At 39.4% G+C, this 27,573-nt stretch overlaps 1 protein-coding gene across 1 annotated transcript in view; it reads right to left on the reverse strand.

Annotated features, from left to right (window-relative positions):
* Window positions 1-3,048: 3,048 nt before the first annotated feature.
* The window catches only part of MRPS28 (mitochondrial ribosomal protein S28), a 104,192-nt gene continuing 79,667 nt past the window's right edge, over window positions 3,049-27,573 (reverse strand). The window contains exon 3 of the mRNA XM_069601082.1: window positions 3,049-3,470. Within this exon, the coding sequence (XP_069457183.1) occupies window positions 3,302-3,470 (169 nt within the window). The 3' untranslated portion in view covers window positions 3,049-3,301. The remainder of the gene's footprint in view (window positions 3,471-27,573) is intronic.

Genomic DNA, 27,573 nt, shown 5'->3' on the forward strand with positions numbered 1-27,573 from the left:
AAAAATGTCAGTGGTTTGTAAGCTTTCACTTCACTCACTGGTCTACAAGTCTGGGATGGTTCTGTTTCAGGCTTGATCCTAATGTGGGTCCATTAGGCTTGGCTCTACTCTGAGGGTTTGTGCCACAGAGCAAGGCCAAACATTAAGGCATGCTTCAGCCTCTGCTCACTGCCATTAAAATACCATTGGCCTAACAAAGTCACACACCCAAGTCCAAAGTCAAGGGGTAGGAAAGTATACTTCACAGACCATGTTGAGAGTATGCATATACAATATTACTACATTGAAGGGAAGAAGCAAGATGAACAATCCAACCTTTCACACCAAATAAAATCTTATTTGAATAAGGGTTTCTTGCTGACGGATGTTTTAAATTCCTAGCCTAAATGATTTCTAGTCTTTCCTAGTTGTTTGAAACATCATAGAAATAGAAAGAACATTTGCGTGGAAAAGGGCAAATCAGAAAATACAGAAAGAGTCCAGTACTTTTTGTTAAAACATGGAGGGTGATTGCAGATTTCATTAAACACCTGAAGGGGTGCAAGAAAGGAGTCTGTGATGATGCTGCACAGTGAACCAGCTTATCTTGAATCAGCCCATTATTTCTTATGGGATAGCATATTTCTCTTGCATGCCCCAAGTTGTTCAGGTAATGGACTCATTCAATTGCAGGTTGAAAACTATATACTTATATATAGACCATTCAGGTACGGTCAAATCCCTTATGATATACAGTGGAAGTGACAAACAGATTGAAGAGATTAGATCTGATAGACAAAGAGCCTGAAGAACTATGGATGGAGGTTCATGACATTGTACAGGAGGCAGGGATCATGACCATCCCCAAGAGAAAGAAATGGAAAAAGACAAAATGGTTGTCTGAGGAGACCTTACTCAGACAGCTGAGAAAAGAAGTGAAAGGCAAAGGAGAAAAGGAAAAATATACCCATCTGAATGCAGAGTTCCAAAGAAAGCAAGGAGAGATAAAAAGCCTTCCTCAGTGGTCAGTGCAAAGAAACAGAGAAAAACAATAGAATGGGAAAGACTAGAGAACTCTTCAAGAAAATTAGAGATACCAAGGGAACATTTCATGCAAAGATGCGCTCAATAAAGGACAGAAATTGTATAGCTCTAATAGAAGCAGTATTAAGAGGTGGCAAGAATACACAGAAGAACTGTACAAAAAAGATCTTCATGACCCATATAACCACGATGGTGTGATCACTCACCTAGAGCCAGACATCCTGGAATGTGAAGTCAAGTGGGCCTTAGGAAGCATCACTACGAACAAAGCTAGTGAAGATGATGGAATTTCAGTTGAGCTATTTCAAATCCTGAAAGGTGATGCTGTGAAAGTGCTGCACTCAATATGCCAGCAAATTTGGAAAACTCAGTAGTGGCCTGTGACAGGACTGGAAAATGTCAGTTTTCATTCCAAGTCCAAAGAAAGGCAATGCCAAAGAATGCTCAAACTACTGCACAATTGCACTCATCTCACACGCTAGTAATGCTTAAAATTCTCCAAGCCAGGCTTCAGCATGTGAACCATGCACTTGTAGATGTTCAAGCTGGTTTTAGAAAAGGCAGAGAAACCAGAGATCAAATTGCCAATGTCCACTGGATCATCAAAAAAGCAAAAGAGTTCTAGAAAAACATCTATTTCTGCTTTATTGACTATGCCAAAGCCTTTGACTGTGTGGATCACAATAAACTGTAGAAAATTCTGAAAGAGATGGGAATACCAGACCACTTGACCTGCCTCTTGAGAAACCTGTATGCAGGTCAGGAAGCAACAGTTAGAACTGGACATGGAACATTTCCTGGAGTTTGCTTCAAATTTGTGTCCATTGAGTTGTTGACACTAAACTTAGCAACTTTCAAATATACGATACAGTATTAGTAATTATAGTCACCATGCTGTACATTACAACCCCATGGCTAATGTATCTTATACCTGAAAGTTTATACTTTTTAACCGCTTTCACTCATTTTGCCCACTGTTACTACCATTAACTCTTGCCCTCAACTACCAATACATTCTTTATATCCATAAGCTCTTTTTCTTAGATTCTACATATAAGTGAGATCATACAGTTTCATCATTCTCTGTCTGACATTTCACATTACACAGTGCCTTCAAGGTCAATCCATGTTGTCAAAAATGGCGAGATTTCCTTATTTTTTAATGTCTGAATAATATTCCATTATATATATGATGCACGTGTGTGCATGTATATCACAGTTTATCCATTCATGTATCGATGGACACTTGAAAGTGTTAGTCGCTCAGTCGTGTCCGACTCTTTGCGACCCTGTGGACTGTAGCCTGGCAGGCTCCTCTGTCCATGGAATTCTCCAGGTAAGAATATTGGACTAGGTAGCCATTTCTGTCTTCACAGGATCTTCCTGATCCAGGGGTCAAACCTGGGTTTCCTGCAGAGAAAATGTTTCTTTATCCATTCTTTCACTGGTGGACACTTAAGTTGCTTCCGTACCTTCAGCTATTGTAAGTAATGCTGCAATGAACACAGGGGTGCATATATTTTTGAGTTAATGTTTTCATTTTCTTTGGAAATATCCATAAGTGGAATTGTTATATCATGTGATAATTCTATTTCCCATTTTTTGAGGAGCCTCCATAATGTTTTCCATTGTGGCTGCACCAATTGACATTCCAATAGCTAGTGCACCATGATTCCCTTTTAAAATTCCACATTCTCGCCAACCCTCGTTACTTCTTGCCTTCTGATGACAGCCATTCTAACAGGTGTGAGGTGGGATCTCATGGTTTGACTCATTTCCCTGATGCTGAGCACCTTCTCATGTAACTCTTGGCCATCTGTACGTCTTTTTTGGAAAAATGTCTATTCAGATCCTCTGCCCCTTCTGCTGTATTTTTGTCCTTAGCACTCATCACCATTTAACATGCTATTTATTTTACTTACTTGTCAATTTCCCCAGCCAAAGGTAAGCCCTAATAGGCAAGCAATTTCATCTGATTTGTTTACCACTGTTTCTTTTGTATTTAGAACAGTGGCATACACATAGTGAACACTCAAAACATATTTATTGAAGGACAGAATTTCTCAGTACAGTTTATACTATTCCAATCAAAGGAAAGAACGGGCATAAAAACAGGGGGAGGGGAGATACAGCTAAAGAAAATTCTAACATATAAGAGCTATAATTATAGCTTTCATTTACTATGTCTTTTTCTAATCATTTATTCATAACTGTCTAATTGTGTTCTTGAATATCTGCATTCAACATAAAAGGAGCGAAAGCACTCAGCAAAGTTCATTTACTTTTCACGATGTTCCTCTTTTGATTTTGAGTCTTTACTCTCCTGGAGTCCTAATAGAACTGCATCAGCCTCTAGGATGGTTGTATCTGTTGTCGCTCCCAGGAACCTAGATGTAAGTTCAAGATCTAATAGTCGCAGCCGGACTCTGGTTCCTTTCTGGTATTTCCTAAACAGTAAGAAAAAAGTTCCATTAGTTCTTCATATCATAAAATGAACAACTAAAATCAAACTCAAGTTCTAATTCTAATTTGTGTTGGCTCCAGATAAGGAAATTAACACTGGCATCAGGGAAATAGTTGTTTTTGATAGAAAAGTTATTTAGTTGTATCAGAATTCTTATGTTAAAGTCACCTTTAAAGATTTTATAACTGAAATGAAAATGTATTCCAAACTGAAATTCAAACAAGTTGGTCCTTGAAACTGACATTTATTTTAATGTCATTCATTTTTAAAGTCAAAGAGTATCAAGGGGAAAAAATGTTTTCAGAAACATTTTGTCTTCTAAAATTAGTATCTTCTTTGAAAAACAAAATGGAAAAAAGTCTCACTGCCAAATACTTACTATAGGGGATTGACTGCACTGTAATTAAAATATAACACTGGCCCCACAATGTATGATGGCTCAATTTGGTAAAAATAAAAATATTCAAGTATTTCACAATACCAAGTGAAAACTGATGCTCATTTATCTTTCTTCCTTGATCAATCATTTTAAGAGCTTAATATCAATATTATGAAAAAGTATGGTAGAGTAAAAATATTGTTACTGAATGAAAATCACAACTCTTTCTTAAAAACATCTAAATATACACCTCAAGTACTAAGGTAATTTTAAAATTAAAATAATTTTATATAAACAGAAAATGAAGAAACAGAGTTCTCCCAAAAAGAGAAAATGATTTTGGTAGAGCCTACAATGAATAGTCTCCACATAATGTTTGATTAGGTATTCTGGAGGAATTTATAGGTGATTCATCAAGTAAACCTGGAGGTTATTTGGCTTTTTTCTAAGTCATTTTTCTTTCTGATTACAGAACAAAATGTCCTTCTGTAAAATTTGAAAAATCATGACGTCAGTCACACTTCCTAGTCTTTCTGTACGTATATTTATATATATGTACGTGGGTGTCTGCATGTGATAGCACAGATCATACTTCTTTGTTTAAAATAACTGAAGAGATATCCTAGAATAGCAAGGCCTAGCTTTATACTCTCAGAAAACAGAAATTCTCATCCTACTCCTCTTTGCCTTTTGCACTGCAGCACTGCTTGGACCTTCCTTATGAAAAAGTCCTGTTGGTTCCCAGGTATCCAGGTAGAATGTATCAAACGCAGCCCTTGAGAGTTTCCACATTCTCCTTATCAGAATGCAGATTCTGTCACTGGAATTCCCAAGAAAAACAGCATAGCCAAGTAAGCACAAATGTTAGTACCCTTCACTCACCTCTACTGGTTATGGGTGTAAATCTCTGATTTCTTATTAGATCAAACACTCCCCAAGATCTGTCACTGTGTTCACATCTGTATCCTTCCAGGGCCAATGCAGCAGGAATGCAAATGTTTGTCAATAAATTAACAAGACGCTTGCTGACAAAAGCCACCACCTCATCGACAGTCTAGGTACTCCATTCTCTTGGCTTTAGCAGCTGTGTGGCCCAGCTCATTTACTCAACCTCCCTGAAGCTTGCCTGGCACAGTGCCTGGTGCACCGTGGTTAATAAATGTTAGTTTTCTTCTCCTTCCATTGTTCGGAGTTGGACAATAAACTGACCATGATAAAGGGGAACAGTGATTTTTTTTTTTTTAATGAAAAGAGTTGAACATGCACAAACATTTGGGACACGCTATCTGGGTGTAGTCACACTGAACGGGCAGCTCTCAGTGGAGACAGTCCTGTGTCTTGTAAATGTTAGCAATCTCCTGTTACAAAAATAAGATCAGAAATACCATGAGTGTCCAGTATGCTTGGTAGTTTATGGAAAGCAAAGCTGTCCCTATGTTTAGGTGGAGGAGCCTTTAATAATATGAAAGTTTTGCCTTCATCTCTAAAAAGTATGGAAATTTAAGAAGCTATCCAGTGAGTTGGTAACCGAAATGAAAAGCGAGCTGCAGGCCTTTACGTGTGCTGAATGAATCAAGAATCACCCACACTGTGTACTAAACAACAACAACAAAAATACCTCTAGAAGATTCTCTGACTTCAGTTGTCTGGAAGTAGCTGTTTCTACTTTTATGGTACTTGATTTTCACTGTGCATTACTTCTACATGTTATCTTCCCTAACAGACCATAAGCTCACTAAGGGCAGGGCTTTCATCTCATCTGTCTCTCTTATAGTACCCCGAGGAGACCTATATGTTTCATGTATCAAAAGCAACTGCCGTGCTCCTTAAAAATGCAAATGAGGGAAGCAACCCTAGAGAGAGTTGGCAAATCTAGGGTGGGACTCAGAAATTTGCTTTTTTTTTTGTTAAGAGTTATGTTTTATTCAGTGGGAACTTTTAGGACTTCAAGCCTGGGAGACAGCATCTCAGTAACCCTGAGAGAACTGCTCTGAGGAGGCAGGGGCATGGAGGGGCAAGGAGCGGGGAGGAGTCAGGTTATACAGAAGTTTTGCAACAAAGGGCGGGTAGTCTGAACATCAAAAGTATTTTTGTGAATTAAAGAAAACCAGATTATCTCAAAAGTTCAGGAAGTTAGTGCTTTCTACTTTTCTATGTATGGGAAGACTCAGGTGTCGGGGCTCACTGAACTCATTCCTTCCACAGGTATCTCAGTGATCTGAGGCCAGTATGCTGAGATTTTTCACATCCTGAGTTCCTCAGTGCTCACCTAGGGAGGGGCTGCAGGGGAATTTGCCTTTTTAAAGCTCCCCAGGTAACACAGATGCAGTCTTCTCTGATCAGCATTTGAGAAAAATCTGGCCTAGAATTACCTGTATTATATACAAGGCACGGCATCCTACATACATACAAAGGACCAGTAAAACGAGGACCTCTGATGGACTCTGTGGCCACCATGAACAGCCTTTGAGAGTAACATGTTTTCCACAAGTGATGACAAAACCAACAAACTTCAGGATGAGTAATTTAGATTGACAAAATAAAATAAAATAAAGCCAGGCAGTGACAATCTATAATGGAGAAATGCGCCTTAAAAGAGCCCCCTGAACAAAGCCTGGTGACCACTGGGGCGGGACTGACTCTCCCACACACAGACTGTTCTCTCTGAGAAACCCAGGACATGGAAAGGTTGGTAGTCCTCACTCACAGGAACAGCAGCCATATCATTAATGTGGAGTTTATCCTTGCTTTAAGTTTGAAATACTTCATTAGAGGGAAGTAAAGAAATGACTGATGTATTTCAGACAACTCCATTTCTGCCAATGTAATTTGAGGTGACCCTCCAGTACTGCAGTCTCTGATAATCACTTATACCACTTAGTCTTCCCATTCGGGTTTCCATTGTTTCACATAACAACATTTAAAACGAATATGTCAGTACACTCTTTCCCCAAGACTGCATTGTTCATACAGTTTCCAAATGCTCCTTTCAGTCAAAGATATTGGCCTAAGTATAAATATCCAGAAAAGGCAATGAGGTGGTGAAGACTGTAGACTCTGGAACCAGATGACTAGAAACGTGTCCAGCTCCATCCCTAAACATGCAGCTCTGAGCTAGTTATTTCACCTCTGTTTCAGTTTCCTCATTTGTAAAATGGAAATAATAATTATGGGCTTCTCTGATGTCTCAAATGACACCAGATGAACTTCCAGGTGAACTTCCAGATGTTCAAGTTGGTTTTAGAAAAGGCAGAGAAACCAGAGATCAAATTGCCAACATCTCCCGGATCATTGAAAAAGCAAGAGAGTTCAAGAAAAACATCTATCTGCTTTATTGACTATGCCAAAGTCTTTGACTCTGTGGATCACAATAAACTGTGCAAAATTCTGAAAGAGATGAGAATACCAGACCACGTGACCTGCTTCTTGAGAAACCTACATGCAGGTCAGGAAGCAACAGTTAGAACTGGACATGGAACAACAGACTGGTTCCAAATAGGAAAAGGAGTACGTCAAGGCTGTATATTGTCACCCTGCTTATTTAACTTCTATGCAGAGTACATCATGAGAAACGCTGGGCTGGAAGAAGCATAAGATGGAATCAAGATTGCCGGGAGAAATATCAATAACCTCAGATATGCAGATGACACCACCCTTATGGAAGAAAATGAAGAAGAACTAAAGAGCCTCTTGATGAAAGTGAAAGAGGAGAGTGAAAAAGTTGGCTTAAAGTTCAACATTCAGAAAACGAAGATCATGGCATCTGGTCCCATCACTTCATGGCAAATAGATGGGAAACAGTGGAAACAGTGGCTGACTTTATTTTGGGGGGCTCCAAAATCACTGCAGAGGGTGACTACATCCATGAAATTAAAAGATGCTTACTCCTTGGAAGGAAAGTTGTGACCAACCTAGACAGCATATTAAAAAGCAGAGACATTACTTTGTCAACAAAGGTCCGTCTAGTCAAGGCTATGGTTTTTCTAGTAGTCATGTATGGATGTGAGAGTTGAGTTATAAAGAAAGCTGAGTGCCGAAGAACTGATGCTTTTGAACTGTGGTGTTGGAGAAGACTCTTGAGAGTCCCTTGGACTGCAAGGAGATCCAACCAGTTCATCCTAAAGGAGATTAGTCCTAGGTATTCATTGGAAGGACTGATGTTGAAGCTGAAACTCCAATGCTTTGGCCACCTGATGTGAAGGGCTGACTCATTTGAAAAGACCCTGATTCTGGGAAAGATTGAGGGCAGGAGGAGAAGGGGATGATAGAGGATGAGATGGTTGGATGGCATCACTGACTCAATGGATATGAGTTTGGGTAAACTCCAGGAGTTGGTGATGGACAGGGAGGCCTGGCATGCTGCAGTCCATGGGGTCGCAAAGAGTCAGACACGACTGAGTGACTGAACTGAACTGAACTGAACTGGTGTCTCAGACAGTAGAGTCGACCTGCAGTGCGGGAGACCCAGGTTTGATCCCTGGGTTGGGAAGATCCCCTGGAGAAGGAAATGGCAACCCACTCCAGTATTCTTGCCTGGAAAAACCCATGGATGGAGGAGCCTGGCGGGCTACAGCCCATGGAGTCGCAGAGTCGGACAGGACTGAGTGACTTCACTTTCACTTTCAGGTTACTATGAGCATAGAATGAGTTAACACCTGCCAAGTCCTTATACATGCTCAATAAATGTTAGCTGCCATAATCAATCACCACCACTACCACCACCATCACCATCAAAACAAACCCAGTGACAGTAGATGTTCCAGCCTTGGCATGATGGAGGGGACCAGAACACTCTCAGGGGATACAGGTATATGCGAGGCTGATTCACTTTGCTATCCATCAGAAACATCAGCAGTGTAAAGCAACTATACTCCAGTTTAAAAAATTATGACTACAGGAAAAAAAATAAGAACACTCCCAGATATAATTTCAAGTTACAATTAAATCAGTTAAAGGATTTCTACAGATAGTAAGCGTTGGGGATGGGTTTTCTTTCAATAATTTGCTTTGATTCAAATCTTACTTATTTTAATGGTATAAATATTCCTCTCTTAAAATTTATTATAAATGTCCTACCAAAAAGAAAACAACTATTTGAAATGAATGTTGAATTTCTTTTGAGGATGTGAGGCAAACTAGCACTGAACAAAAGCAAGTAAAACTCACAGAACTACACACCACATTCACGCCACATTTAATGGTCCACACTTCCCCACCTTTTAGCTACATTATACCTGAATACAATAAAGTAGAAATATATGGTGAGTCACAGGAGGGTCACAGTGACTCATCCACTCTGGTATTCTTTTTGACAGGGGCTCAGTGAACACTGAGGGGCAGGCAGAGCTGTCTAATTTTACCTTCTCCTGGGCTTCCCTGGTGGCTCAGAGGTTAAAGCACCTGCCTGGAATGCGGGAGAACCAGTTCAATCCCTGGGTTGGGAAGATCCCCTGAAGAAGGAAATGGCAACCCACTCCAGTACACTTGCCTGGAGAATCCCATGGAGGGAGGAGCCTGGTAGGCTACAGTCCATGGGGTCACAAAGAGTCGGACACAACTGAGCGTCCCCAAAGCTTACTGTCTGTAGAAATCCTTTAACTGATTTAATTGTAACTTGAAATTATATCTGGGAGTGTTCTTATTTTTTTTCCTGTAGTCATAATTTTTTAAACTGGAGTATAGTTGCTTTACACTGCTGATGTTTCTGATGGAGAGCAAAGTGAATCAGCCTCACATATACCTGTATCCCCTGAGAGTGTTCTGGTCCCCTCCATCATGCCAAGGCTGGAACATCTACTGCCACTGGGTTTGTTTTGATGGTGATGGTGGTGGCAGTGGTGGTGATTGATTATGGTAACTAACATTCATTGAGCATGTATAAGATACCTTCTCCTATCACTCCTTAATTCTTCATGGAGTTCAACGAATCTATTTTTAGCACACAACTATTTCTTGGAAGGGGAAGATGATCCTTTCAATAGGTTCATAATTTTTCTTCTTCGTTTAAAATGTACCATTTCAATAGCAGACTTAACCTCGAACCTGTCAGATATCCCTTTCTGTATGGAACTGACTCTGCCTCCTCTGTCTCCTATGTGTCTCAGTCACTTGGTCATGTCTGACTCTTTGTGACCCCACGGACTGTAGCCCGCCAGACTCCTCTGTCCCTGGAATCCTCCAGGCAAGAATGCTGGAGTGGGTTGCCATTGCCTTCTCCAGGGGATCTTCCTGACTCAGGGATTGAACCTGGGTCTCTTGCATTGTAGGAGGATTCTTTACCATCTGAGCCACCAGGGAAGCCCTTTTCTATAATGAGGTTTTATTTTTCTTTCGGACTTCCAAGGAGGCACAGTTGGTAAAGAATCCACCTGCCAATGCAGGAGATGCAAGAAACATAGGTTTGATCCTTGGGTTGGGAAGATCCCCTGAAGGAGGAAATGGCAAACCATTCCCATATTCTTGCCTGGAAAATTCCATGGACAGAGGAGCCTTGGCATGTCCATGGGGTGCATGGGGTCGCAAAGAGTCAAACACTACTCAGCATGCACGCACATAAAAATTATTCTTTTAATTAGTTTTACCTCATTCCTTTTATTGTATCAGTGGACTCTTCCTCCTAAAAATCATACAAATGCCCATAAACATAACTGGGGTACAATTTCAAGAGGCTCACAGATTACCTGAAGGTCATCTATGGACCTCTAAGATTAAGAAGTTCTGTTCTAGATTTTAAGTCTGTTTATATTTCTGGATATAATATAATCATATAATATAATTGGGAAAGGAATATGACAAAGCTGAATACTGTCACCCTGCTTATTTAACTTATATGCAGAGTACATCATGTGAAATGCCAGGATAGGTAAATAACAAACTGGAATTAAGATTGTTGGGAGAAATACCAACAACCTCAGATATGCAGATGATACCACTCTAATGGCAGAAAACGAAGAGGAACTAAAAAGCCTCTCAAAGAGGGTGAAAGAGGAGAGTGAAAAAGCTGGCTTAAAACTCAACATTAAAAAAAAATACCCTAAGATCATGGCATCCGGTCCCATCACTTCATGGCAAATAGAAGGGGAGAAAGTGGAAACAATGATTTTATTTTCTTGGGCTTCAAAATCACTGCGGACAGTGACTGCAGCCAGGAAATTAAAAGATGCTTGCTCCTTGGAAGAAAAGCTATAACAAACCTAGAGAGTGTATTCAAACATTGTTTTGCCAACAAAGGTCTGGATAGTCAAAGCTATGGTTTTTCCAGTAGTCGAGTACAGATGTGAGAGTTGGACCATAAAGAAGGCTGAGTGCTGAAGAGTTGATGCTTTCGAACTGTGGTGCTGGGAGAAGACTCCAAAACTCCCTTGGACAGCAAGCTCAAACCAGTCAGTCCTAAAGGAAATTAACCCTGGATGTTCATTGGAAGGACTGATGCTGAAGCTGAAGCTCCAATACTCTGGTCACCTTATGAAAAGAGTCATTTCATTGGTAAAGACTCTGATGCTGGGAAAGACTGAAGGCAGGAGGAGAAGGGGGCGACAGAGGATGAGACGGTTGGATAGCATCACCGACTCGATGGACATGAGTTTCAGCAAACTGCGGAGATGGTGAAGGACGGGGAAGCCTGGCGTGCTGCAGTTCATGGGATGCAAAGAGTTGGACACGACTTAGGTATGTCGTGTCCAACAACAATAAATGAACAACAACAATAAATAGTTCCTGAGGTAAAAGGAAGGAGTTCTCATTCTATCTACACACCAACATGGCCTTATAATTATTTCTGTTGTTTTATTTCCAATGTGTTTCTTAAGGAAACTTAGGACTTCAGTGAACAAGCTCACCAGGCCACTGCTTGCAGCCACACAGCTGTAAGTGGTAGAGCCAGCCTCTACCACAGCCTCATTTTCTAGTGTAAATAAGACAAAAGTTCACAGCATATGCAAGTGAAGATGGAGTTTTTCTTTTACTACCCCTGGTCACTTCCTTAAGTCTAACCCTATTATGAATGAACAAGGACAAGTCTTAAAGAGAATTAGGTGCACAGCAGCATAATATTTTCAATTTAAAAAATATGCAACAGGGTAGAGAGGAGGGATAAATTAAGAGTTTGGGATTAGTAGATACAAACTACTATATGTAAAATAAATAAACAACATGGTCCTACTGTATAGGGAACTATATTCAGTATCTTATAATAAACTATAATGAAAAAGAATAAGAAAACATATATAACTGAATCACTTCGCTGTATATGAGAAACTAATAAAATATTGTTAATTAACTATCAGTTCAGTTCAGTTGCCCAGTTGCATCCAACTCTTTGCGATTCCACTGCCTGCAGCGCACCAGGCTTCCCTGTCCATCACCAACTCCAGGAGTTTACCCAAACTCATGTTCTCTGAGTCAGTGATGCCATCCAACCATCTCATCCTCTGTTGTCCCCTTCTCCTCCTGCCTTCAATCTTTCCCAGCATCAGGGTCTTTTCAAATGAATCAGTTCTTTGCATCAGGTGGCCAAAGTACTGGAGTTTCAACTTCAACATCAGTCCTTCCAAAGAATATTCAGGACTGATTTCCTTTAGGATGGACTGGTTGGATCTCCTTGCAGTCCAAGGGACTCTCAAGAGTCTTCTCCAACACCACAGTTCAAAAGCACCAATTCTTTGGAGCTCAGCTTTCTTTATAGTTCAACTCTCACATCCATACATGACTACTGGAAAAACCGGCTAGCCTTGACTAGACGGAACTTTGTTGGCAAAGTAATGTCTCTGCTTTTTAATATGCTGTTAGATTGGTCACAACTTTTCTTCCAAGGAGTAAGCGTCTTTTAATATCATGGCTACAATCACCATCTGCAGTGATTTTGGAGCCCCCAAAAATAAAGTCTGACACTTTCCCCATCTATTTGCCATGAAGCAATGGGACCAGATGCCATGATCTTCGTTTTCTGAATGTTGAGCTTTGAGCCAACTTTTTCACTCACCTCTTTCACTCTCATCAAGAGGTTCCTCACTTTAATTAAAAAATAAAAAACATGGGAAAAATTAATTTTAAAAATGTATGCAACAAAAGAACAGGCTTAAGATGACAATCTTAAGAAGTTGAAGGAGGCTACCATCTTGAATATTTACACCATATTTATTTATACCAAATATTTATATCAAGATGTGTTGGAAATGTTCAGAGGTGCTGTTTGGTTGTCACAAAGATCAGGCTGACATTTAGCAGGAGTGGATGGGATGGAGACATTGTGTAATGCAAGGAACTCTTCCATGCAAGAGCTGTTCTGCTAGCCATTGATAAAATCTGATTGCAATGATCTAAGCCTGGAACTCTGTCTGCTAAATTTTTTTTTTTTGCTGAATATTTTTTAAAGGTTGTTTTTTTTTTTTTAAATAAGAGTTTAAGTAAACACTATATTTTCAAGAATGAGATTGCAATGTAAATTAAGGGAAGACTGATTTTGTCCAAAATGTTACCAAGAGTTGTTCACAATTTCAGAAAAATCACACTGTCATCAGCAACACCGTCATTTCATTTTTGTGTCTTGCTACATGGGTTAAGGGCTTCCCAGGTGGCGCTAGTGGTAAAGAACCCACCTGCCAATTTCAACCTGTAAGAGACGCAGGTTCGACTCCTGGGTCAGGAAGATTTCATGCAGAAGGGCATGACAACCCACTCCAGTGTTGTTGCCTGGAGAATCCCCTGGACAGAGGAGACTAGGGGGTTATAGTCCATGGGGTTGCAAAGAGTTGGACACAACTGAAGTGACTTAGCATGCAGACACACACACATAGGTTAAATGTATCTTCTTTACAGCTTCAACTTTGGCTTATTCTTTGCACTGGAAGGAGATCAGTCTCCTCTATATCTGATAGCTAAAAATATACAATTTATCTTCTTGGCTTTCAATGGAATACATTGATAAAACTCGGCTTCCCTCCTAGCTAAGTTGGTAAAGAATCTGCCTGCAACGCAGGAGACCTGGCTTCAGTCCCTGGGTCAGGAAGATCCCCTGGAGAAGGAAATAGCAACCCACTCCAGTATTCTTGCCTGGAGAATCCCCATGGACAGAAGTGCCTGGTGGGCTACAGTCCATGGGGTTGCCCAGAGTCGGACATGACTGAGTGACTAAGAACACTGGCATACATACCTACTACCCAAAAATATACAATTTATCTTCTTGACTTTCAATGGAATACATCAATAGAACTTAATTAAAATATCAACAATTCCAAAACATAACTTTCTATAATGACAGAAACATTCTATATAATGTGGTCATGGAACACTTGAAATATAACTAATGTGGAGAGGAAGCAATTTTCTAATTTTATGTAATTTCAATTAAATTTAAACAGCCGCTTGACAGTGCAGCTGTAGACAACTTCAAATTGACAATAAAAATAGTAAAATACTTGTCTTACAAATATATAAACATATCACTGACAGAAACTCTAGTTTTACAGGAAAAATAGCACTTCGAAGTTATTTGTTATAATAAATAGCTATTCCTAATTAGATTCCAGCAAGGGTAAACCATTAGATCCATGCTTGCCATTCCTAACTGCTCATGTGTTTCTTTCCATTCTGTTACCTTTTATATTTTTCCTCATATCTGCATGACACTGCACTAGACACATAGCAATTGAACTGTCTTTTAGATATTTAGAGGTTAAAACAAAATTCCATGTAAAGACAGCTTACTCCACGTTATACGTAGAAAATTAAGATACATGAAATCATTTGCCAATACCACAAAGTTGTATAAGATGATTTAGATTTTTTTTGTCTTCCTTTTCTTCAGTTCTCAATTACCTTGACTTCTTCCAAGAACTGTAAACCTAATCCCTTTGGGAGTGATAAGAAGTTACCACTTCATGTAGTCTCATAATGTCATCCCTTTAAAATAAAATGTAAACCATGTTGCTGTCACCCAAGTCATTGTTTTAATTAGAAAAATGGTTACTTTCAGTGGTAACAAATAATAAATTATTAAAAAAAAAACCCCAAACCTGAAACTGTGTGACTTTATGCAAGGTTGTCTATTTTTCATACCTTTTTTTTAATTAGGAGGAAAAAAACCTTAGATATTAGTTTTTCAGAAATGCTGCATTTCATATTAGAAACGTTGAATACTGCTGTCCTGAAAGCGAATAGGACATCTCCAGTGAGTACGTTCAAAATGAAAATAGCCCATGTTTTCACTGGTCAATGTGTTTCTTTAACTTTGAATGCTTGCCTCTGCTGGATCTTTGTGAATTCCAGCCTAAACGGATTCAATCTCAGCCTTCACCATGACTGCTCTCTTCCAATGTGCACTTTCGCAGACCATATGCTGCAGTAAATGAGTCTGCATGTCTGAGCTGTTTAGGAAAAGGGCAATTAAATCTGGTTTTGCATTTCTGTATTAAGGACATGGTTTAAAAACTTTTCTAAGGAGGGGGTTTTGACATTCTTTCCACATTCTTTAACATCTGTCAGTGCAGGCTGGTGACGGTTCTCATAGACTTAAAATAGAGACAGTGTCTTGACTAGTTCTTTGATATACATAAATTAAATAATACAAAGCCGGCAAATACAAGTCTTGGATTGAATCTCAGTATCCAAAGAGAATTTTGTAAGGAATTCTGCCTTTGGGAGTCAATGTAGCTGCCTTACTATAATCAAAGTTCACAGAGATTTCAAGAACAGTTGTTTTGAAATCATTAACCATCTATGTTTTCATCCCAACAAGTTAAAATATTTTAGAACTTTTCCTGATTTTCTTATGATTTTGTTATTTTAAAGTTTTAAGACTTTGGGAAAAAAATTTTCTTTTCTTTTTTGGAGAGAAACAACTAAGATATCTTTAATGATTTAATTACTCCCTATTTGTTTTTTCTAATTCATTCAAACGTGCACAGTAATGCTGGCCTCTCTGTGAAGCCAGTACTTTGCGTGTGTGCCTTGCGCATGCATCTGTGAGGGAAAGTGCCTGCACACGAGTGTGAAGGGATGTGTGTATTATACTCTCCTTTAATTGAACTCTCTGGGCATCAACTTCCTCATCTTTGAAAAGCATAAGCTTAGAACAGACCTAAGGTCTTCTGCAGTTCAATGATTTTGTTCTACTTTTATACAACTTAAAGTGTTTGAAAACTAATACAGCGCCGAGAGCTACTGAGTGCAAAATTGATTCAATATACATACAAAATGCAAAATGTTAAGACTTTTTATTAGCTACATATGATATTATTGCAGTCTTAAATATTTGATTAACAAGTAAAATTTTCTATGCAGGCTCTTTGGTATATTTCAGATGTGTCTCCCTTTTTCAAATACCATCCACTGGGTTTCTTTGACTATGTTTCTAGTCTGCTGCTTCTTTCTGCTCAGTTTGTAGGATGCCTATGAGATTGACTCACCACCATACTAACTATTCTGTCTTATCAAGCACAACAGCCACAGTTAAAAAATAAAGGTAGAAAGTGTTAGCTTTCTATAATTCCAATAATTATAACTCTAATAATTCAACTGATTAAAATTTACTGTTCATAATGCTAAAATGTACTTCCTCAAATTGCAATCATCCTGGAATTTAATCTTTTTCTGCAACTCTATGGTAAACATATGATTTTGTCTTTCCCTTAAACCAAACACTTTTTAACCTTGCCCTGCTAGTTAGTATTTTGTACCACAAACAAGCTTTATCTCTTGTTCAAACATTGATTTATTTTATGAAATGAAACATTTTTAAATGTCCAATAAAATATTTCACTTTTTAATAATATGGAACATGCACATAATATAATATATTACATATAGCATAAATAATGATAGTTATAAACTTTTCTTAGAGTTAGCAAAATAAGATGTGTCAAGAAATTAGGGAAAGAAATATCCTAAAACCTAATGACTATATAGAGTCTATTTTTCTGGAAAAAAAAAAAAGTGCTGCTGGTCAGAATATGCATATGCAATAAAAAAGAATATATATATTTGGAGGGACAAAAAAATCCAAAGGAAACAGAAGGAATAAATGCCTTCAGGCACCTGAGATATGCTGATAACTAACATCAGATCAAAGCTGGAACTAGAATTGGAGTATCCAAGAAAAAAAGGATATAACTTGTGGTATACAAGTTTTGTTTTATGAGAGAAGAAAATACATAATTTTATTGTCAGAGATAAGTTTTGTCAGGGTACAGCAGAGGAAGGAATATGAGTTTTAAAATGTCATAGAAAGGTCTAGATCTGACCGTGACTGAGCGTGAGACACTGAGCTCGTATGGACTGCTTGCCTGGGTGCTCAGTGCTCAGCTGCTGTCATGTCCGACTCTGAGATCCCATGGACTATAGCCCGCCAGGTTACTCTGTCCACAGAATTTTTCAGGCAAGAATACTGAGTGTTGTCACTTCCTATTCCAGAGGATCTTCCCGACCTGGGGATCGAACCCCCGCCTCCTGCATCTCGGCATTGGCAGGTGTATTCTTTACCACTGAGCCACCTTGGAAACCTTGGACTGCTTACTAGCTGTAAAGTGAGTATATAACACTTGGTAAAGCTGCTGAGATGCTTAACCCATATGGCACATAGTACATACTCAATAAATAATAGGTATTATGAAATTCATTACATTGATTCTTATATATAATATAAAGTGTAATAGATAACTAAAAGGATAATAATTTCAAATATAAACTAGAATATTGCTCAAATGGACAAATCTGACAGCAGCCTTCAATATATACAAAAGAAACAAAAGGAAGACAAAACTGACTGAAGGCATTCTTTGAGTCTGAGTCTGGGGCTGAGGATGAGGATAATAAAATTCAGAAGTTACTTTATAATTTACAGGGACAGACTTATCACTCTGCAGGGAGTCAGAGCTGAGAGGCAAAACACAATCAATTGGCTGTGGAAGCTTTTTACAATTTTTTTCTTTCCTTTTTTTATAAAAATATTGATGCCTGGGGTCTAACCCAGACCTACACCATCCAAATCAGTATGGTAGAGCTGGAGATTCATGCACATTTAGGAAAAACTTCTCAAATGAGTCTGGCTTGAAAAGCACTGGCTACAGTATTCATAAGTTACATTCTCTGAGTCTCTGTCTCAGTCAAACTCCAGATAAATGGTTCATGCCAGTCAAGGGACTGACCTGAATCTTGGTCAATTCAAGCTTTAGTTTCCCTAACAAGGGCATGCAGTGCAGACATTACATAGAAAGTCAAAGTTAGAACTGCACATTTTAAATATCAAATATGAGATAAGCAAAGTTGCTTTCCTATTATGAAACTGAAGAGATTAATATGTATTTCTCTCTAAACAAGGGGCTTCCCTGATGGCTCAGATGGTAAAGAACCTACCTGCAATGCAGGAGACCTGAGTTTGATCCCTGTGTCAGAAAGAGCCTCTGGATAATGGAATAGCAACTCACTCCACTATTCTTGTCTGGAGAATTTCATGGACAGAGAAGCCTGAAGGGCTACAGCCCAGAGGGTTGCAAAAAAGCTGGACATGACTTAGCAACAAAACAACAAAGTACAGGTTCCGCATTATATTTCCCACATAATAATTCCAATCTCCTTTCACTTTTCTGACCACATCTAGGGAACTGTCATCTGTTTGGAAAGAAGACAGTCAAAGAATCTTGTAGTATGTGAATGAAAAATTAAGGGAAGGAGCAGTTTGAACAAAAAGTAGAGAAGGATCTTATACCTGTCTAAAGAATCTGGAAGTCTTTACTACTAAAGAGGTCACAATATTTATTTTGTGCATCTATTTCATATGCCTCCAAGAAAGCAGAAATAAGAAAAATAGTTAGAAGTTATAGGGGATGGCAGATTTATGGCAGATTCAGCTTTAATATGTGGAAGAACTTCTAACAGAGTTGGCTGGAAGGGGAACTGGTTGGTTTGTGCATTACTAGAGGAAATCACAGGGAATTTTCATGACAGATGAGCACTGTGGCATGGTCATCTCATGATGGAGTTTGAATTCAGTAAGGGCTGAATTAGATGACTTCCAAAATTCCTTTCATTTCTAAAATTTTATGAGTCTATGACTCAAAATACTTATTAGGTCTCCCACTATCAGGAAGCACAAAAGCTGGAAAGCAAGTTAAAGAAAGAGCAACCAAACAGTCAGAAGGTAGGCAGGGTATGCAGTAAAAAAAATTTTAAATCAATTTTTAGTGTACCTTTCAGTACTTAACTCTTTCAGAGCATGAAGTACAGTTACTCTCATTAATGACTTACCACCTCCTTTGGTGCCTGGACTTATTTCTGGATAGCAAGATCTGTTAGGCAAAATTAACTTATTCCTCTGGCTTGAATCTGAAACTAAATCATGCTTCTTTTTTTCTTTTCTCTGATTTTATTTTATTTATTTATATATATTTTTTCCCTTTTACTTTACAATACTGTATTGGTTTTGCCATACATTGACATGAATCCACCACGGGTGTACATGCGTTCCCAAACATGAACCCCCCTCCCACCTTAAATCATGCTTCTTGACATGACTGCTTGCCAGATGGCCAGCTAAATTTTGTTTCAGATAGAATACCCTTGTGGCTCAGCTGGTAAAGAATCCCCCTGTAATGTGGGAGACCTGGGTTCAATCCCTGGGTTGGGAAGATCCCCTGGAGAAGAGAAAGGCTATCCACTCCAGTATTTTGGCCTGGAGAATTCCATGGACTGTATGTATAGTCCATGGGGTCACAGTCAGACACGACTTGAGTGGCTTTCACTTTCACTTCACTTCTGCTTGGATACAAATGAGAAGAGTGACAAATAAGCTAAATATAGCTACCATTTCCTGTTACCTACGGTCCTCTCCTTAATCAATTTATGTTAATGTGATACTTTTAAACCTCTACTTTGTAGCACTGTGCTACACTATACATAACAGGCATTTGATCACGTCTGTGGAAGGCTATAATCAATACACTGGAGAAGGAAATGGCAACCCACTCCAGTATTCTTGCCTGGGAAATCTCACAGACAGAGGAGCCTCGCGATCTACAGTCTGTGGAGTCACAGAGTCAGACATAACTAAGTGATTGAGCATGTGCGTGCGCGCACACACACACACACACACACACACACACAGTGAATATACATTCTCAGTTCAGTTCCATTCAGTTCAGTTGCTCAGTGGTGTCCGACTCTTCACAACCCCATGAATCACAGCATCCCAGGCCTCCCTGTCCATCACCAACTCCTGGAGTTCACTCAGACTCATGTCCATTGAGTCAGTGATGCCATCCAGCCATCTCATCCTGTCATCTCCTTCTCCTCCTGCCCCCAAGCCCTCCCAGCATCAGAGTCTTTTCCAATGAGTCAGCTCTTCGCATGAGGTGGCCAAAGTACTGGAGTTTCAGCTTTAGCATCATTCCTTCCAAAGAAATCCCCAAGTGCTGCACAAAACTTCTGCAACTGGTTCTGTAAACTGGGAGTCTACATTTGACCCCAGTGCATTCCACCACCAGTCTTATGTGTCTGAACTGAGCTCCAGTCTCAGTGCCACACGGATGTATTCAAAGTCCTGAGAGCAGCCTGCGTGTTGTCAGTGGGTTACAGGATGCTGCACATGCTGCTCGATCACTGGGTCCTTCCCAGCAGAACAGGAACATGACTGCACGGTGACCAAAGGCTTCTGCTCAGCCAGCTGAGGATTTTGGGGTTTTTTTGCTTCCAATTTAAGAAAAGTAATTGTTTCCTACTAACAGCTAAAGAAAGCCACTGTTTATTGGTTTACTGTTCAGTGATAATTAGAACCATGATAAACTGACAGTGTCTAAAAGCAATTCTGTTCCCCAACTTACTCATCTTATGCAAACAATTCTATGATCATTATGTAATGCTGGGCAAGGTTATCTCTATTGTAAAAAGGGAATCACCACAGTATCTACCTCCTAAGACTGCTGAGAAGATGTCCAAGAGAATGCAAATAAAGGACGGAGGAAGCATTCAGTGTGAATCAAGTTTGGACAGGCCTTGCTTTAATAAAGCAATAGTTCAGGCATATAACTTGCTCTGTCACAAGTAACACAGCCCTGGCTGTAAGGCTCACTGGGGCCGGCAAGCTGAGCTGGCACGTGGGTTGATCTGGGGATAGACACCAGTAGACAAAAAATGTTTTCAAAGATCTCCTGCTGAAAGAGATTAGGTTTAACTTTTGACGGATGTCGATTGCTTATCTATTGGTTATGCAGCTGGACTCTTGATGAAGAAATGTGTTCCTAGGCCCTAAATGGCCTTTCTGTGGCTAGCAGGTCTCCTACGACTAAGGATACAAGAACAGTATATGAACCCTGAGAAAGGTGGCCCGTGTGAGTGCTTGCCAGGGATCCGGGGCTCCAACCTGTCAGTTTGTTCATTGCTTCATTCATTCAACAAATATTTCTTAAAGGCCCATCTGTGGCAGGCACTCTTCCACAGGCTGGAGTAACCAACAAGAAAGACAAGATTCCAGTGCTCATTGGCTCATGGAGCTTATGTTGTAGCAGGAAGGAAAAGACAAACAAATCGGACAGGAGTTAAGAGCTATGCAGAAAATTAAAATAAAGTGGTTATTATAGAGAGGAGACATATCATGGGGTGGTGAAGGAAGGAATCTCTGAAGAGTGACATTTCAGTGGAGCCCAGAATAGTAAATCAGGGGCCAGCTGTGTAAAGATGGGACAGAGACTTTCAGGCAGAGGCACAGTGAATTCAAAGGCTCAAAGGCAAGGACAACTTGGCATGTCGAGAGAAGCAAGAGAAGGCCACTGTGGCTGGAGGGCACCCAGTGACAGGGACACTGGGAGGAGTCAGATGGCAGACAGGAAGGCAGAGGGCAGGCCACCCATAGTGCCTGAGACGCCAATGGAAAGGGTGTGGGGAAACGCACCACCAAATTTGTTTTTAAGATCATTCTGGCTACTCTTCGGAAAGTGAATTGTAGGAGATGAGGATGGAAAGACGCTGGGTGTGGAGGACTGAAGTGCTAAGTAGGAACTTATCCGTGGGCAAGGGTGTTGCACAGATACACCTGTGTTGGCACACCACAATCCAGGCTCAAAGATCTAATCCTACTGATAACGCTGCGTGTCTTGGTTACACTTCATCCAGGATCACAGTAGAACTTGGCTGAATCTTTTAATACACTGCTTGTATTCTTGTTTTAACAAACAATTTATGCCAGTGCAGAGTCACCTACTTCCTGTTATAATTGGCAGAGCCTGGCTGCAAGGTCCTCTGGGCTGGCATACTGCCTTGGAAATGGAGTTGGATTCTTATGGAGATAGACAGCGGTTGACAAAAGTTTTCAGAGATGTGTGGTGGGATCTGGGGAGGCATGGCTTCTGAGATTTCCTAAAGCAATGTCTGCTCCTACATTTGTTCACGGAAGTGCATACTAGTGTGTTTGGGCTGCTGTAACAAAACTAGGTGTTCAAACATCAGGAATTCATTTTCTCACAGTTCTGGAGGCCTGAAGTCCAAGGTCAAGGTTCTGGCTGATCTGGCCTCTGGAAGAGACTCTCTCAGCTTGCAGACTGCTGTGCTCTTGCACACAGCAAGAGAGGACTCTCTCCCCTCCTTTTGTTGCAGGAAAAGGGACCCCCCCCAAAAATGGAGCTTTTGTCTAACACTTGGAAATGAACAATCTGAGGAGAAACATATACCGACAAAGCAAAGAGACTTTACTGAGAAGGGGCGCCCAGGCAGAGAACAGTAGGCAAGGGCACCTGGAGGACTGCTCTGCCACGTGGCTCACAATCTCGGCTTTCATGGTGATGGGATTAGTTTTTGGGTTGTCTGGCCTATCACTCTGGGTCCTTCCTGGTGGCACCTGAATTGCTCAGCCAAGACAGATGCCAGTGAGAAGGATTCTGGGAAGAGGTAGGATACATGGTGTTTCCTTCTGACCTTTCCTCTTCTGGTTGGTGGTGGCTTGTTTGTTTCATGTTCCTTACTGGAACCTCCTGTTGTCAAATAACTCATGCAAATATTAATAGTTACTATGGCGCCTGGACTGGGTGGGCAGCTTCAGTCAGTGTGTTTCCCCGAACACTTTTATAAGGACACCAATCCCACTGGATATTAACCCCACTTAACCCTTAATGTCTTAACCTCATCCTGATCTCACTTAAGTTTTATTACCTCCTCATAGGCCCTACATAGTCATAATGGGAACCAGGGCTTCAAAATATGAATTTGGGGAAGACAGTTCAGTACATAACAATGTGTTATTATGAATTCTTATTTGTGTGAGTACATGCAAATGTTAAACTTATTTGAAACATATTTATTGCCATTATATGCCAAGGAGATATTCAGGATATGAAGAATAAATCTGTGATTTCAAGACATTTTGCTATTTATTTGCTCAGTTGTGTCCAACTTTTTTGCAACCCCATAGACTGCAGTCCACCAGGCTCCTCTGTTCATGGGATTTTCCAGGCAAGAATACCAGAGTGGGTTGCCATTCCCTTTTGCAGGGGATCTTCCCGACTCAGGGATGGGACCCATGTTTCCTGCATTACAGGATTCTTTACTGCTGAGCCACTTTATATTAGCTCAAAGTGAGTCATGATGCTTTGGGTAATTGATCTCCCATGAGGATTTCCTTTTTCCTGCTTCCTTTCCCTAAACTATTCCCTCCTCCCCATCTGCCCATACCTCATCCTTGGCCCAACAATGAAATGTGGAACACTGAAAGTGAAAGAGGAGAGCGAAAAAGTTGGCTTAAAGCTCAACATTCAGAAAACGAAGATCATGGCATCTGGTCCCGTCACTTCCTGGGAAATAGATGGGGAAACAGTAGAAACAGTGTCAGACTTTATTTTTGGGGGCTCCAAAATCACTGCAGATGGTGACTGCAGCCATGAAATTAAAAGACGCTTACTCCTTGGAAGAAAAGTTATGACCAACCTAGACAGCATATTCAGAAGCAGAGACATTACTTTGCCGACTAAGGTCCGTCTAGTCAAGGCTATGGTTTTTCCTGTGGTCATGTATGGATGTGAGAGTTGGACTGTGAAGAAGGCTGAGCGCCGAAGAATTGATGCTTTTGAACTGTGGTGTTGGAGAAGACTCTTGAGAGTCCCTTGGACTGCAAGGAGATCTAACCAATCCATTCAGAAGGAGATCAGCCCTGGGATTTCTTTAGAAGGACTGATGCTAAAGCTGAAACTCCAGTACTTTGGCCACCTCATGCGAAGAGTTGACTCATTGGAAAAGACTCTGATGCTGGGGGGGATTGAGGACAGGAGGAGAAGGGGACGACCAAGGATGAGATGGCTGGATGGCATCACAGACTCGATGGACGTGAGTCTGAGTGAACTCTGGGAGATGGTGATGAACAGGGAGGCCTGGCATGCTGCGATTCATGGGGTCGCAAAGAGTCTGACACGACTGAGCGACTGAACTGAACTGAACTGATACTAGAGGTTAGAGGGCATTTATACTAGAGGTCATTTCCTTCTCCAGAGGATCTTCCCAAACCAGGAATCAAACCCAGGTCTCCCACATTGTAGGCAGACACTTTACCATCTCAGCCACCAGGGAAGTCCATACTAGAGGAAGTATATATTAATGCAGAGAATTCTCTTAGGGGAAAAAATGTCAGGAAACCCATAAGAACAACTAAAAGTTATGTTAAATTTTAGAGACTGAGTGAAATTCACCAGTGAGGCAGACAAGAAAATCCAGACCTACCTCAAAACTCAACTTCTATGAAAAAGATTTTCCTTGACAGCCTGAAGACATATATCCTTTTACTGAGTTTCAAGGATAATTATTGTTTGCACAGTTCCTTTGGCCTTTAAAGTACTGCTTTGAGATACAGCTTCCAGTATTATCTTAAATTATTAAGTCTTTCATTATCAGCAAGTTTTAATGAGTATATGCTTATGTTTCTTGAAGGTAAAAAACATATTTGATGGATCGCTCAAGAGTAGTAAATGGACATTCTTTGATTTGATGACACTGAAGGATGTACAAGAGAGGACTAAGATATGAGAATTAAGAGCATTACAATCAGGTTCTGACACCTCATTAACAAAGAGAATATTCCTGGTTAATTTCTCTGAGTCTCCAAAAGAGAGTTGACGTTTTTTGCCAAAAGAAAGAGTTAACTAGGTAGGTATCTATGGTTCTGACAAAGTCTATGAATATACAAGTTGAATCTCCATGAACCTTCAAGTACACACTAGTTCAGTTTCTCATTCAACAACCCTATTTGATTAGGAGTTTCTTAAAGGTACTAGTCTTTACTACTTTAAAAAAATTTCCTTTCCATTCTCATTCAGATTTTATATAAGCAATTAAAAGTTCATAAAAACTCACCCAATATGATATTTAACATAAACACGGGGAAGGAAGGAACAACAACAAAAAATTCAATTATCAATCCTTCAAGTTTAAATGTTAACCTTAAAATACAGTTAGCATCTAAGGTAAACCATATGGAAAATCAGGACAGAAAACGCTGGCAAGCAAATTATATACTCACTTTTGCTTTCTAGTGATTAGATTTAAAACACATGGTCCAAGCATTTCACAATGTAACATTTATTTTTAAACAAAAACACACTCCAGCTATACACAAAGAGATTGCTAAAATGTAAAACATGTAAGCCATGCACCTTTTTTTTTGTAACAAAAGCTCATCCCAAATGATCCAGTGGGTTGAGAAGAAGCAACTCAATTAAGAAGATATTTTCTACAACAATTCAGAAACAGACTAGTTTAGTAATTATCCAAAAACAGAAGAGTTCCATTTGAAAAGTTGGTTACAGTTCTAACTTTACATTCACAAACTCTTTTGTGGGATGATGTGAAACAAACCGGTTGTTAAAAACTAGTGCTTGCAAAAGGAATTCTGATGCCCAAGTACGGAACAGGCTCCATGACCACAAACCTACGCCAGCTCTACCTTTTCAACGGAGTTTGCCAAGATGAGTGTGTTATTAGCCAGGCTTGGCTGGAACAATCCACTGCCCACAAAGTTACTTTAATGTACTGTCTCTATTGAAAATCACCGTAATTCAACAATACATCACGATACTTTCCCATCACTGCCGCGATTCCCACCACAGGCAACACTTCGTCTCCAACAAAGAGGCCTCACATTCTACGTCTGCACAAACCCTGATCCTGCCTAGTCCTGTGTGGCTGCCAAGTGGAACATCTGTGTGCTCAACAGTACACAAAACTGGCTCTTTTCTTTCTTTTTCTTCCTTTCTGTTTTCTTCTTTTTTATTTCCTAGACAATAAACTGTGTGATTGCTGGTAAGGAAATGGTCTTTCACTCCCTTCCTCTTCCCTTTTATTTATTAGTTTGTTTGTTTAAAGTGACAAACAACTACATCTGCCATTTACTCTTACTTTAATTCTAAATCCCGAAAGCACAGTATTTTAAGTCCAAACCCTGATTCCCTACGCGTTTAGACTTGTGATCATCTGAAGAGTATTGATTTTAAAGATAAAGATCCTTAAAGGTATATTAAGAGAAAGAACATATTCAATTCTAAGAATATTCTAGAACTTCATTTATATTTACAGAGTTTAAAAAAAACACTAAAAATGGTAATATACTCACGAGAATAAAAAAACTCATAAAGTTGTAGAAAGTTTATAACAAAAGCTATTATTTCCACAAAATATTACATTTTGATGTTTCATGCCAAAGAAAGACTTTTCTATTATGTTTTTCCTACTATATTTCACCTCAAATCAATATTTGGGCTTAAAAAAGTAAAAGAAATTAAGGCACATAGAGAAAAATGACATATTATAAACCAACAACTTCTATCTGCTTCCCAAACAAAAGAGAAAAAAATGTTCAATTTCGTTAGTCATCAAACAGACACAAATTAAATCTGGATACTTTTGCTATCAATATGACTAATATTTAAAAACAGAGGACACAGGTTTGCAAAGGAATGGAACAGTAGGCATTTTAAATTAGTACTACCTTTCCAGAGAGCAATTTGGCACTATGAGTGTTTATATTAACTGGCCTAGCAATTTCACTTCTTGGATTTTATCTAAAACAAGTGAGAAGACAGGCATCCAGATGTCTACTGTAGCTTTATTTAAAATAGAAACAATTTAGAAACAGATAAATATTCAATTATAGAGGCTCTGTTAAATAAATTATGATACATCTCTCTGAGAAGTACTATACAACCAAGAACAATAAAGTTTAAGGGAATATATAATTCATGGCATAGTTGAAAAAATTTATTGCATAGTTAAGTGAAAATAGCAGGTTATAAAATATGATACATAATGGCAATCCACTTTTTAAAAAATGTATGCCTGCTTAGGAAAAATAAAAAATGTTAATAGTATTTTCTCATGATGATGTAAAAATAAATTTCTCTATTTATAATGAATATGTCTTTAGTTTTAAACCAGAAAAAAGTCCCTGAATCATTTCTTCTTAGAATTGATGGCAAATTTTAATTTATTATCATTAAAAAAATAAGGGGCAATTCATTTCTTCTCAAAGATACATTAACATTTTCCCAGGTGTTCAAAACCTGTTCCATTGAAAATCATGTAAAATTTCACATGAAAGCAGTATCAAGAAACAAACAGAGCGAATCTGTACAAAAATTTCAGATTGAGAATGGAAAAATCTCTTAGATTTACCACTTCAAGTAGAAGTTGGCAATCATACAATTGTAGCTCAAAAAGTTTAATGAAGATAGATAGAGCTGACACTGAT

This window comes from Ovis canadensis, chromosome 9 (assembly GCF_042477335.2).
Source record: "Ovis canadensis isolate MfBH-ARS-UI-01 breed Bighorn chromosome 9, ARS-UI_OviCan_v2, whole genome shotgun sequence".
Classification (NCBI taxonomy): domain Eukaryota; kingdom Metazoa; phylum Chordata; class Mammalia; order Artiodactyla; family Bovidae; genus Ovis; species Ovis canadensis.